The sequence below is a fragment of the Rhea pennata genome, chromosome 1, assembly GCF_028389875.1.
Source record: "Rhea pennata isolate bPtePen1 chromosome 1, bPtePen1.pri, whole genome shotgun sequence".
NCBI lineage: Eukaryota > Metazoa > Chordata > Aves > Rheiformes > Rheidae > Rhea > Rhea pennata.
This window is the reverse complement of record NC_084663.1, coordinates 102,594,490-102,607,977: the sequence shown is the minus strand read 5'-3', so window position 1 is coordinate 102,607,977 and position 13,488 is coordinate 102,594,490. Positions and strand designations below refer to the sequence as shown.

The 13,488-nt window shown below is 43.5% G+C and overlaps 1 protein-coding gene across 5 annotated transcripts in view; it reads right to left on the bottom strand.

Annotated features, from left to right (window-relative positions):
* Window positions 1-13,488, bottom strand: part of ILDR2 (immunoglobulin like domain containing receptor 2) — a 40,545-nt gene that overhangs the window by 9,031 nt on the left and 18,026 nt on the right. The window contains exons 4-7 of one of the 5 annotated variants that reach the window (XM_062597309.1): window positions 11,923-11,979; window positions 7,208-7,354; window positions 6,280-6,456; window positions 1,121-1,237 (exon numbers count right to left, since the gene is read on the bottom strand). In XM_062597309.1, coding sequence (XP_062453293.1) covers window positions 1,121-1,237; window positions 6,280-6,456; window positions 7,208-7,354; window positions 11,923-11,979 — 498 coding nt within the window. The remainder of the gene's footprint in view (window positions 1-1,120; window positions 1,238-6,279; window positions 6,457-7,207; window positions 7,355-11,922; window positions 11,980-13,488) is intronic. The other 4 variants (XM_062597317.1, XM_062597325.1, XM_062597334.1 and 1 more) reach the window with 4 other exon arrangements.

Here is a 13,488-nt window from a genome sequence, read left to right as displayed (position 1 = left end):
GTGTGCTCAGCAATGACTGTTTTAGAAGTACATATAATTTGTTAGTTATGCCTAATCTGTACAGAGCCTTGATGTAATGCCGTTCCCTAAAGCCCTTACCTTCACTGATTTGCAGGATCTCATGCGTCTGTTCTAAGCGTCTCTACTACTGCCTAATATGGGTTAGTTCTGCATGAGGCGAATGCTACCCTGAGGAACTGTTCTAGGCACTTGTCAGCCTCCAGCTCACTGCTGTCCTCTGTGCACTGAACAACTATAGGACCAAGAACAGCACTCTCTCCTGCACCCAGCCTGTCCCACCACTGCGCCTCTACCTCTTCATGTGGAAAGATCCTCACTAGGATTCCGCCACCCATAAACACAGCATCAGACTTTGTTCATAAAAATAAATCCTGTAAGAGACTGAGAGCACAGTGAGGAGTTCCACAAAGAAGCTCATTTCTAAGCCTGTATTAAGCCCCTATTCACCACCTTCTTCCCCTTCACCTGCAGCTGACTGCCAGCCCATCAGTACTGAAGCACATACTAGCTCTGATCTTGTTGACCAGTTTTACAAAACCTCTGGACAACCCCCTTGTTTCCTCAATGCATCCTGTAGCCCTTGCTCCTTTTGCAGGACAATGGCCAATCCAAGCTACCTTTTCCCATCTTTCAAACTCTACTACTGTGTTCACTGCAGCCCAAAACCCATGCTTTTAAAAAAATCACCTCCTCCTCTGCCCTTGTTGGGAATTTACAGGCACCACCCTGTAAGACAAGGAGAAGCTGTGGGCATAATATCCCTGTTATTAACACAGCCATTGGCTGGAGAAGGCATGACTATGAACCTGACTTCAGGCGCTGGTGATTCAAAAGTTTAATTATCTGAGTGGCTGATTTCATGAGCCTTTGAGTCTCCCACACCTTGTTTGTAGTAATGAAGGGTGATTAGCAGCTCTTTAAAATCAGAACATACCCATTGATGCCTAAAATCTAGATTTTATCGAGGCCAAGCACCATATCCTGTTGTAAAGCCAACAGGAAGCTCTAAGGCAAGCCAGTGAAGTGTCAATTTTAACTGTGAGTTTGCAGAGTCTTTTTCAGGTGTAAGAAAAAATTTCAAAACATGCTTGTTCCTCACATCGTTCTCGCATCCTTCTAGCTGGATCAAACTGAGCCAGTTCTTTCTCAACATAGTACAGCACCTTCATGGAGTCCCTTTCCTTGTCAGCCTGGATTCTGTATCCTTTGCGCACTGCTAGGGAGAGAAGAAAAACATTTAGAAAAGAACAAATCTAAGTCCAACAAGACTTTCAGAAAATATTGCTTCTATAGCTGAGTTCATGTCTATAAGTGGGTAGGCTGTGTCTTCCAAAACAAAATAAGCTATTCCTTGCTTCAGAAGAAATTTGTCTGTAAAGTAGGATGTAAAGTTGTGAGCAGCTGTGTAATTTATAAAGTTTGCAGTAACAGTAAAAAGTTTGGAAATGCCCAGTCTAGATGAAAAGATGCATTGAGTGGTGCCACTGCCACTGTGATTCTAACTCATACAGTGGATAGCGAGTGTCACTCATTTCCCCTTCCTCAGCACTACCAAAAAGAGTTGTCATGGTATGGTACGTGCAGTTCCAGATCAGATCCTATGCAGGAGGGGCAGCAAGCTTCCAGTATGCAGGGGAAGCAGGTGGCTAAGTATTTGGGAAGTGTTGCTCTGCAGGACCACTCCATCCTCCCCATCCCTGCAAATTCTGCTCATACAAGTTTCAGAGAATGTGGTCAGAGAAGCTCCAAGGAATATGGAAGGAAATACAGAAAGCCCCATAAAGCAAGTCACAGCGCTTTGAGATTTACACCAGATCCAATGATGAGGCCGATCAGGTAACGGGCTACCTGTGAAACTGCCTGCTCTGGCATTTTTTATGTGCTGATTACCTCGTTCACAGGGGAAGTCTGGAGAGCTTTGCCACCATCCTCTGCCTGTGCAAAAGAGAAGCCCCTAGACACCCGGAGCCATAGGAGCTGTATCTCTGGCAGGTTATCTCCCCGCATGCTTGCCCTGCTAACCCTGTGAAGGGCCTGGCTACTTCAGGACAGGTCTACATTCAGCGAGCAGAGAACTCCAGCGACCAGAACTTTAAGGAGACTAAGGCTTTCATAGCAGATTATTTAACAAAGGCCCCAGCCTGGGGCTATGCCAGGACTGACAGAAACACAGGTCTACATTCAGAACAAGACTACAAATCTAACCCTCAGATTCAGGCTCTTTGGAGAATGGCTGTGAGGACTACTTGCCACTACGAAATGAACCCATTTGCCTTGCATGGGGTTAACATGTTATCTTGTGTAAGTACTGTAGTGCTGCACGAGCACTGCTCTCATGGTATGTTAAAAAAAAAAAAAAAAAATGGACGGTGGTTTTGAGCCAACCTGTTCCTTGTATGTTATATCCTGCATTCTGATACATTAAGCTACCAACATATGGATTTGATGGTATGTTGCACGGTATGCACTGTGTGGGCACAGCAAGGACTTGGCAGAAGTATTCTCAGGTACCTTCCATCCTAAACTGCTATGGATGTATCTCTGCACTATCTAATAACCACATTCTACTTCAAGAAATGGCTGTGCTGCAGAAATGGGTAGAATGATTCCTATAATAATCCTGCAGATTGCTTTAGAAGGAAAGGGTTTTACTGCGTGTTTTGGTTGTGCATTTGTAAAGCAAACAACTAAATCTTGAAATGTTACCTTGTCTATCTGTACTTAGGAAAAGTATTGGATGTTAAGACATAGTATAGATATAGCAGGTTCCAGTTTTCAGTATGTCTCCAGAGGATACCCAGATAGCTCAGATGACAGCAGTCTGGAGTTCTACTGTGTTTTAGTATTACCATAAATGTGTGTACAATGACTGTAAATGCGCACAGTGATTTGCAGAACACAAAAAAACTTGCCCCTGCCTTCTGAAATGTAAGACCCTCATGTATCTTCAAGAGAGGTTGCTGCTATGAAGATGAGCTGTGCTGACAGCAGGAGAAGTGATGATTCCTGCTGCACTCACAGAGCTTGCACTGTAGGAGGAACAGCAAAGTGAGCTCTCCACTTTGCCTCACCATTGCGGCTGACCGCTGTCTGGTACATTGCCAAAAGAAAGAGGCCAATTACCACTTTTTCTTCTAACATGTGTACTAGGAGCTCAGCTAAGCTACCACTTTATTTTTACATAGGCCAACAGACAACCATCAGCTGGAAAAGTCTTCGACCTAGCAGTAACCTTTGGGAAACCTGAACTGGCAGCTTTCAGACACTGTTTCCCCAGAGCCACTACTCACTCTGAGGCTGTGCCAAATATTTATTTGGGCAACATCTATAGCTCCTGGAACTGATGGAGAATTAGCTAGGCTTCATGCTAGCTTCATGCTCGACTTGCTATTGCAGTTGTGTATCAAAAGGAAAATGAATTTCTTGGTTAATACTCTAAGCATCTAGAAATTAACATTGGAATTAAATCTGAAAAGATGACGAAGAGCAGCTCATAAAAAATATTTTCGATTACTGATAATGTATATTTTGCCTCTTAAGATTATTTATTAAACATTTCTTGAAATGATATTGAATGTTCAATGTCTTGAATCTTTTTATTATTCCTTCATTTGAAGAACCAAAAAATATTAGGACTTCTCCCTCACGCACTCATGTGTAAAATGCCAGAATTCTTTAATAAGGGCTGAATATTTTTAGGCTTATTTTAATTATAAGGAAATGAAGATGCAAAGAAGTTAACCACTTTCCCAGATTCATTCATTCAAGTCAGTGGAAATGCAACATTCTTCTCTGTTAGTCCATATTTTCTCCTCATGAAGAGTTCATAAATTTCTAGTATATAGTTATGTGTTAATTTGTGTAATACTAGACACTTAAATCTTCTGTAGGTAGAACCAAGTCAGACAAAATTGCAGATTATTTTCTTCCCCAGAAAGGACAGCACAACTATTTTTTTCAGGCAAGTACAGTAAGGAAGTAAGAGAGTCCTTAAACACTTTCCATATTAAAGATCTGGAGTCTGGCTCTCAGATCAAAAGCTTCCCTGTCTACATGGTTTAGGGAAACTATGGAAGGGTCTCACCAGTAATAGGCAGAGCATACATCTAACTTACATATTGTCAACACTCCTCTAAATAAGAGAGCCAGAAGTCCCTCCCCCCCCACCCCCCGTCTAGCCCTAAGTTTAGGACTGAGTTCCTACACTTCCTTGGGACTTCCATGTAGCGAAGGGAAGGCAAAGACCTGCTGTTTTGCTGCCGATGCAATACTGATCAGCAAATATAGCCTAAGCTGGGGAAAAGCCTTGCTTTGTCACACGGCTTTTATGTAACTCTAGGAAAATTTTCTAAATATCCCTGTGTCTTTGCTGACTAGCTCACCTCACAGGATTGTTTCTAAGCACAGAAGCTATCTATCTAGGGCAAGAGCTGTCATTTTTAGCCTGGGAACCAGGATTACAGAACCCTCTAGTCTCCACCCCCCAATACTTCTGACCCCCTTGACCATTTTCAAACAAATTTGACAAAAGGGTTGAAGTCTCAAAGATAGCAAGTTTTTACAAGTTTCAGATCAAACCTAAACTGGCTGTATGGAGGATACAGAGAACATAATTAGTGCTCATTCTGGGCAAAAGTGTTCATTATAAGCTCAACCGTTACCTGTTTTGTTTAGCTTGCTGTCTGGCCAGCTGTCAAATAAATAGCTTGGAACAGCCACATAATGCATTTTCTCTTATACAACCTGCAATTAGGGGATATTCCGGCTTTATGGAGAAGGTTAAGAGACAAGGAATAGAGTGCAGGATATCAACCTTCCTTAGCTCCACAGTTCAAAGAACACTCTTTTTGAGCAGCCGCTTGCACAACAGGGACCTGATCCAGGCTGAAGGTTTGTCCATGTTGCCGCAATAAACATGAGTCAAAAAAAGGTAAAGAACCTCTGTTGTCCTAAAGTTTTCAATGTTGTAGTAGGACAACAGAGGTTGTTCCATCTGTTTTTCAAACACGTCCACAGTTTTTCATTCTGTACTTGTGCTCTGCTAATAAAGTACAGAGTGTTTGGCTGTGATCTGATTCTCAAAACATTCCTGAAGCTCCCAAAGCTAATACCATTCTCACATGCAGTGGCATTTTACAGAAGGGGGGGGGGGAAAAAAACCTCTGGCCTTCCTCATTTTCTGATGATGATTTTTGCATTCGATACATTCTGGTTTGGGTCAGTGATTGATTTATTTCCTATTTCAAAATGCTCTATTCCAGACCCTTGTTTTGATTTTGATGGAAAAAATGTGTAACTGCTGAAGAAATTTTTTATTGTTAATTCCAAAAAGATTACTATACTGACTGGGGCAAGGGAAGCATGTGGAAGGCTGTTCCAAAAGCTTAATTCTTTGAATATGCTACTTCATTGTGTCTTTTTAGAAGTGTCTTATCAACATGCTGTTATGATCAAAGTTAACACTTGAGAATTAGTGAAGTGCATTGAAATCATACAAGTGGCTGGATCAATGGCAAACATACTGTGTCAGTAGGACAAGGGCAACATGACAGATGACTCTGTCTTGGTGAGCGTCACTTCTCCCATTGCTGCACATTTGAATTTAGGCAGCACTCTGATCCAGAAGTGTGGCTGGATGCAGTTATACAGCTGCCCTCTTCTTTGAAGGTGGCTTCCTTTGCAGTTGAGAAGTGACCTTCACCAAAACTCCAGACTCATACAGCACATCTGCATTGATCTGTATCTCCCTTCCACCTGGCAGGCTTTTATTACTCACATTCTACAAACACAAAGGCTGAACCAGCAAAGTAGCCTACTGACGGCCATAAGGCCAGGGAGAAGGTCCAGCCCCAAAAGCTCTGGGGCAGAAGTGCAGAGGGAACGTGCCCCTGTGCCTAGATTGCCACAGGGGCAGCAAAACACACCACAGTGAAAACCACTGCCAGCGGAGGGCAAGCAGTGACCTACTCAGAGCAGCAATAGCAGCTTGCAAGGCATCAGCTCTACAGGAAGAATGGCCACTGCCTCTGCTCCCTGCAACCATCTTTATCCTTTTCTCCCCTGCAAGACTGATGGCACTGGAAAAGTTGGTCCACATGGCCCTGAGGGATGGAAATGTCAGTGGCAGAGCAAGGATTAAAATGCAGTTGCTCTGGATTTTTTCTGTTCATATCACTCTTCCAGTGACATGCGTCCCTCCCTTTCCCAGCCCTGCTCCCAGTCAGGGACCTGCATTTTGTGTCTAGCAGTGCAAATTACCATTTTGGCTTCCTCCGCTGGACTCACTCGGGGCTAAGGGAGGGGGGTGCGACTTATCCATCAGCACAGCAGGAGACGGTACACCAGCTACAGGAACAGTGGGGATGTAGTACGGACCTGGCATGGAGGAAACCACAGGAGGATATCCAGCTTTTGCTGCCTTGCCTGCTTCATACACTAAAAAAAAGAAAAAAAAAAGCAGCAGTCAGCATCACACCAGTCTCCCCTGAACCCAAGAAACCTGCACGCCAAGACCTTAGGGACAACCCAGCAGGAGACAACTGGACAAATCAAAAGACAAGGGCCAACCTGAATCTCTCTAAACCTCAAAAAGCACTGGGAGGAAGTTTAAAAATTGCGATGGCAGCTTACATATGAGGTGAATGCTCCAAGCTGCTCAGTGAGTGAAAGACATTCAGTGTGTTAGTCTGCCTTATCGCTGCCACAGTTTAGTGGCAGTTCAACTTTAAAAACAACTGATGACTCAAGCTGAAGGGATGAGGCTCATGAAACTTGACAGATCTGCCTGAGCTTAACTGGGAACTTTACTGGGTTGTAAGAATTTCACACTGTTGTGCAGGGCAGCTGCTTTATGGTGTCAGAAAGACACCTCCTAGGATGCTCTCGGCTCTGCCCCCGCAAGACTCACTGACAGGATGACAACTTTGGAAGGGGAGTATGATACTTTGGAGAAGCAGGCACAGCTGCCAAGGCAGGGAGGGCTTGGGGAATTACATTTGTAATTAACTTTGAGCACTCAACCGTCCAACAATAGGTCAGATGCTTCACTCCCTAGGAACTCGTTCTTCAGTCAAGCAAAGTGCTCAGGGCAAAGGAAGCAGCGTGAGCAGATTGCTTCTCTGGTTCCGTCAGAAAGCAAAGGAGGTGCAGGAGGAGACCTGCGCCAGGCTTGCATGGGGTCACTCACACGCCCGGGGACAGCAGCAGGACTCAGGACAGCAGGGGAGGCGGACGTAGCAGCAGCAGCTGTGTGGGCAGCACTGGCACCAGCAGATCCCAACCAGGAGGAAGAACAGGAATGCCCCAAGGATCACAAGGCCCACAAAGACCCATTCTGGAAAATATAGGGAGAAAAAGAGATACTGAAGAGCACCTCACTATAGAAGAGAATGGCAGCATCCTCCTCCCTGTGGAGGTACAGGGGCAAAACAGATAAGCAGGGCTTTAAAGGAAGTCGATTCCCTCACTGTTTGGGACTACACCCCCCTCTCTGTCAAGGCAGAAAGGGCGCATCGCAGTGAGAACCACAGCTACTGAAACACGGTCCCTTACCACTATGTCTGAGATGGAAAGAGGGCTGGCCAAGAGGTGAGCGGCACGGCTCTGGTTCCCCAGCGTGGAAATCCTTTGGTCCCACAGCAGGGCTGTATGAACGCCACAAGACAAGCTCCACAAACATTTGTCTCTCCTCAAAGGCTTGTTCTTCCTGGCCATGCTCATGCCCTGCTTGTATGTTTGTTCTCTACCCATATTCTAGTTTTAATGGGACAAACGATGGTGGAAAGCATGCTATAAATAACCCAGTAAATGAAGCAGGCCTGCCCCTTCGAAACTAGGCCCACGCATGCAATTATTCTTTTGAATGTGCTGAAAGAACATCCTATTCAGGCGTTGCAGCGAGCCAGGAAACCTAACAACTACTTTTTTTTTTTTTTTTTTTCCCTATCACTGATGCCTCAGACGAAATCCTCCAGGCTCTGAAACAGAACAACTGAAAAACACCCTAAAAGTGACAGCGCAGAAGAGGTGGTCCACACAAATCGGAGATGGGGTTTCAATGGGCTCTGTTCACATTACATGGGAAAGGGAGCGAGAAAATGGTTCAGGCTTTGGGCTGGGAAATCTGCAGCAGCCACAGTGGGAGCAGGTGCCCATCTCGCACCAGGGCAGGCCCCAGCTCTGTGCCCAACCGCCCCACGCTTTGTAAGGGATTGTATGCACAAGGGTGCGCCTACCACCACGTGGCAATTCCCTGGATTAAGGGAACTGTCAGTGAACATCTCCTGAACACAAAAATTTGGGACTTTGTGTGTACAGGAGGCCTGATCTGGTTTTAAGTCAGAGATGCACAAGCCTATCTAGAATTCAGACCCCTGGCAAGAGGGGAAACCTGTGGTGAAAGGCTCCAGATGCATAAGAGTGAATAAACACCTTGAAAAGACACTAAGAAAGAAAATATAGAAGTAGTGGGGCTGCTCTGCAGTGGGTTAGGATTTATACCAAGAGAAAAGAAAAGCAGTAGACCGTTCTATCCGAACTGAAGTGTTCACTAAGGGGCCTCCTGAGACACTGTTATTTAAGTTGAAGAAGGATTTATACAAGGATTGCGATGTGAGTACACAATCACAGTGGAAAAACAGTGCACTTTTCACTTTGGTCACTGAGCTGAAAAGTCATGGAAAAATGTTCAGCTTGGAACAACCGAAACAAAAGTTTTTATAGTTCTTAATAAAATACAAAAATGAGAAATTTCATTTTTGATTCATTATCCACTGCACTTTGTTTGAACAAAAGCAAAATGCTTTGCTTTATTGATGCTTTCCTGAAGTCTTTTACAAATTATTCCTTTTTTTTAAATGGCATTTTTAATTTAGAAGTTACAGTTTCCTTTAAAAAAGAGTCAGTGAAAGATCTGGCATTTACAAATCAAAACACTTCATTTCAGAAGCATGAAGTAAAATGTTTTATTTTTTTGAATATTTTATGCATTTTTTAGCTGAAACAGCTGAATTTCATTTAAACTTGCAGATAATTTTAGTCCTCGTGGAATTACTTTTTTTTTCTTTTTTTTTTTTTTGGTAGTTACTACTTGTTGAGAAAAATTCACCAATGAACAAGGAAATGGCAGAAGGGAAGCATTTCTGAACAGAAAAGTAACAGCTGATATGAGATTACTAACGCAGTTCCTCAGCAGCAGTTCTGAGAGCCATCTTATTTAATATTTTCACTAATTACCTTGGAATGTGTTGATATAACTTGAATATGAAAGGTAGGAAAGCACTGTCAATAAAGAAGAGGATTGGGATATCCTATAGGAAGGGGCAATTGTCCTTGGGCCTACAATAAGAAGCATAAAATGCAGCAATATTGACTTTCAAGGTCATACATTCAAGGATTAAAAACAACAATTTCCAACTGATGAAATCAGAAACAACTGAAAAAGAGAAAAAAGGATAGGGCATACTAGTCCATATATAATACTGTAACCACTTATGTGATGGAGCAACAAAAAAAGGCAAATGTAATCCTATGTGCAGTAGAGGTGGGAATTCCAGTAGCAAGAAGGAAATAATGCTATCTGGACATACTAATACCATTGTACAAGGCCTCCACGTAACTTCAGGTGAAGTTAGTGATGGTATACACCCCTGGTCATCTCTGTGCAAGAAAAGATGAATTCAGGCTGCAGCAGATGCAGAGCAGGGACTTTAGGGTCATCAAGCAACTAGAAAGTCTGCCTTGCACAGGGAGAGCAAAAAAATGCTGCATTTGTCTACTGAAAAAAGGCCAAGAGCACAAGTAGCTGCTGCCTGAAAATATGTTATGAGGATGAACAGTAGGAGGAAAAAAAGGTATTATAGTTAAATAATAGTTAAAGGTCCTAAATAAAAGGGTGTTAAACAAGCTATGAATAAATGCAGATGGAAATTAGAAGAGGTGCCTCAAAGAAAGCCATCTAGTGGGAGAGAGGAAGGCCAAAACATTACTACTCTTAACCTTCCTAAGCTTATGAAAAGGTTGGCATTACATGGTGCTTGGATAGCAAGCAAGATGGTGAGCCAGACTATCCTTTCCAATCTCGTACTTCCTAATCTCAAGAGAATCTTGAGATCATCCCACTATCCTACCTTGAGCAAGGCAAAAGCCCAGGGGCTTTTCCTTTGCCATGTTCTCATTTGCTCTCTTTGACTATCGTTTATAAGAGGAGCTGAAATAGCATTGCATGACACAAGTGACCAGCCACAGCTATGCGGTAAAGCTCAGCTGTCAAATCTCTAGAGCTGTTAGTGAACTGTTCACCATCACTCCATAAAGGATAAAAGCCTGGTGGAGGAAAAATCAAAGTCCGTGGTAACTGAATCTTTCTGCATACGTTCCAGAGCACAAAAAGAGGTGAGAGGTACTATGCACGTTACACATTGCAAGACACTCCGCAGTAGGAGGGAATGTTTGAAATCGGTGTCTCAACCACAGGGTTCTGTGAATCAGGAAGGATTTTGCTCCATAGAAAATTACAGCATTTGCTTCTGTGATGAGATGAAGAATTCAGAAAAAGAGCCTGCTGCCTCCTCCTTTAAGCACAAAACTGGGAGTGCATGCACTTATGTCTGCAATTCCCTAATCTTTCCCCTGATATGACAACTGTTATCTTCTATCACAGTCCTTCCAGATACAAATGTGTAACACTGAGATTCAAATGATTTCCAAGCTGAAATGCTTGTATCCTCACTGTCTAGAAACTACTATTTTGTGCTTGCATGAGTCTGATTTTGTTTATTCAGGTAACAGGTAATGGTAATAGCTGAAATGTGTTTTGCCATTCCTATTTACACTTTCCTGTTGTTTATACCTACGCAGTGGGGGTACCACAAAGCTATCTGGTCAATACAGAGGAATTTCATATCCATTCAACAAAATCATAAAAAATTTTAAAAAGGGAGGGTTAGGCAACTGAAAATAAATTTATATGTATGCTGAAAAGACCAGTTCCTCTCCTGCCACACTGCAACTTGTAGGGAGTTTAGATAACACTGGAGGTTGGAGGATGTGTGCCTTCTCTCCATTTGCATCTCTGGGACAGATTTACCAAGCTCCACACATACGTGTAGAGTTGCATTTTTGCACAAAAGTGTGAAAGAAACACTCCTTTGGTACCATCAGAAGATGATCAGATGACTCCAGGGCTAAATGTTCTCACAGCTCTTCCCTTTCAAGGACCATCTGTTGCTCTGTCTCTATTTCCTCTTTAGGTAGGTGTCTAAAATTGGTGGCTGTCATTAGTTTGCCTAGCTAGGGATTTATCACAAGCAGAGAGCTCCTGTCTAGTCCAAAACCACCTGGTCTTACCTAAGTAATGTCCTGGCCATGCAGCGCAACAGCAACCGTGCCACTGACAGGTTGCTAAGCCAATGCTCTATTCCTAGAACCTCCTGTGCTACCATCTGTGGTAGTGGTTATAACGGTACCCACAGTACAAAACCGGGGGGGCATTAACTGCTATCGCACAAGAGCGGCTGACATACAAAACTGCACAGGCACATGAGGCTGCCAAGGTCTTGCAGGTTGGACTGGAGTTACCTTTGCTCTGACACGGAGGGCACAGAGCTCAACGTAAGACCTCCCACAAACAGTGCTGGTCCTCCCGTCCTAGCACTCATCCCGGCACAACGTTAACTATCTCTGTATGTTGCCTCCCAGCACGGCCATCCCTCCTCCCCTCCCAGCATCAGCTCTCAGTTCTCAAGCCAACACACTTTCCCAGTAAGTGACAGGCTTTTTTCTTTTCTTCCCCAGATAAGACACACGCAAAAGTGAAACATACACCACACAAAAGATGCTGCAGAGGGATAACAGACAAGGTGACAGAGGACTGGGTAATTAAAGGGTGAAATGGCTGAATACCTGGCATAATCTCCACAGCAAAACTGGGCAAGAGATCAGCAAGCAGCCCTGTCCTGCCTAGAAAATACAGAAGGAGGAGAAGAAGGAGAGAGGTTACTGCAAGAAAAACATACTCCCCAGCCCCTTGCCTTAGCTTCCAGTCCCCTTCCTCATCAGCACTCTGTTAAGTGAACTCCTATCAACCAGAGAGGTCATCCTGCTCCATGCCTGGTATTTGCCTCTGCACTTCTGCCATTTCTCTGTCCTTGCTTTTTATCTTTATCAACAGGGCAAGGGAAAGAATCTGGAACAGAGCTTCTCCAATCTAGGCACAAAATGACAAGAAGAGGGAGGTCCCCTTAGCACAACCACAAGATAGTATCTTTCTAGATCCAAGCTCTACACATGCAAAAAGCTCCTGGAAATGCACAGCAGTCCTCATCCTCTTGGGGACTTGAGCAGTCCTCAAGAGATTTGTTTTGCTTTTAAAATGTATTGATGTAGTTGCGATGGATGTGAAACATCTTTAACCCAATGGCCTTTACAAGTCAGTTGCATGCATTCAATACACACAGGTTGTGCTCTCCACATGCACTCTGCAGCTTCAGAAACAGCTCCAGGAGAGGATTCTTGAAGCATGACTGTGAGTATATGCCATTTATTTCGAGATCCATGCACAACTTGATGGGATTGTGTGAATCAGGCCAACTTTCAAGCAAAACAAACCAGCCATGGAATGATTTGTGTAAAATTTCCTGAGATCACTTTGCAAAAGAACAACAACAGCAACAAAAAAACCCAAAGCCCTATTTTAATTTGGAACTGAATACAAACAAAACCAAGCTCAAAGGCAGCTTAGTTCCTATTTGTTTTGGCCCTGAATGTCTGGGATATTTCTAATACACAGCAAGTGTCCTGTACCATGTTCAGCTGTAATTTACAAGCATCTGTGCCTCAGGAGAACAGCCCTCTGTGCAGCTGTGCTATGTGCTCTTTTATACGGCATCAGTATCATGCTAGTTTTCTTAAAGACATGCATGAAGTAGAAGAGCTGCACTCTAAAGAGAGACATATATTGTGGATGGACCACAAGAAACAGCTGAGGGAAAGCCAGTGCAAAAGTGGTAGAAGGCTACCTCTAACCTTCCCACACGCACTTCAGGTCCTGCACTAAGCAGTGCTTAGACACAATGATGAATTGGATCCCAAGTTCTTTGACTTCTTGTCTGTCCTTGAAGGATATTATAATCAAAGAGATTCTCACTCTCCTTTCTCCTCGTTGTTTCAGCAGAGCTTCTGTAGAGATGAAATATCCACAAGGATGCCTGCTGGAGCCATAGTAAACATACCCTAAATTCAGGCAGTGCTTTGCAACCAGTTGCAACTCATCAAAGCTTTTCTAGTACTCACTGTAATACCATTAGTCATGTTGAGCTCCTGAAGCCTTAGCAAAAGATGTAATGCTGATCCTTCAGATAATTGTTGCTCATCTCTTACTTCAAAATAGGGTTCTTGCCACTCTATGGAAACATATTCATCTACACGTATGCAGAGTTTCATGACATTCTTTGTAGTCATTTGCTGGAA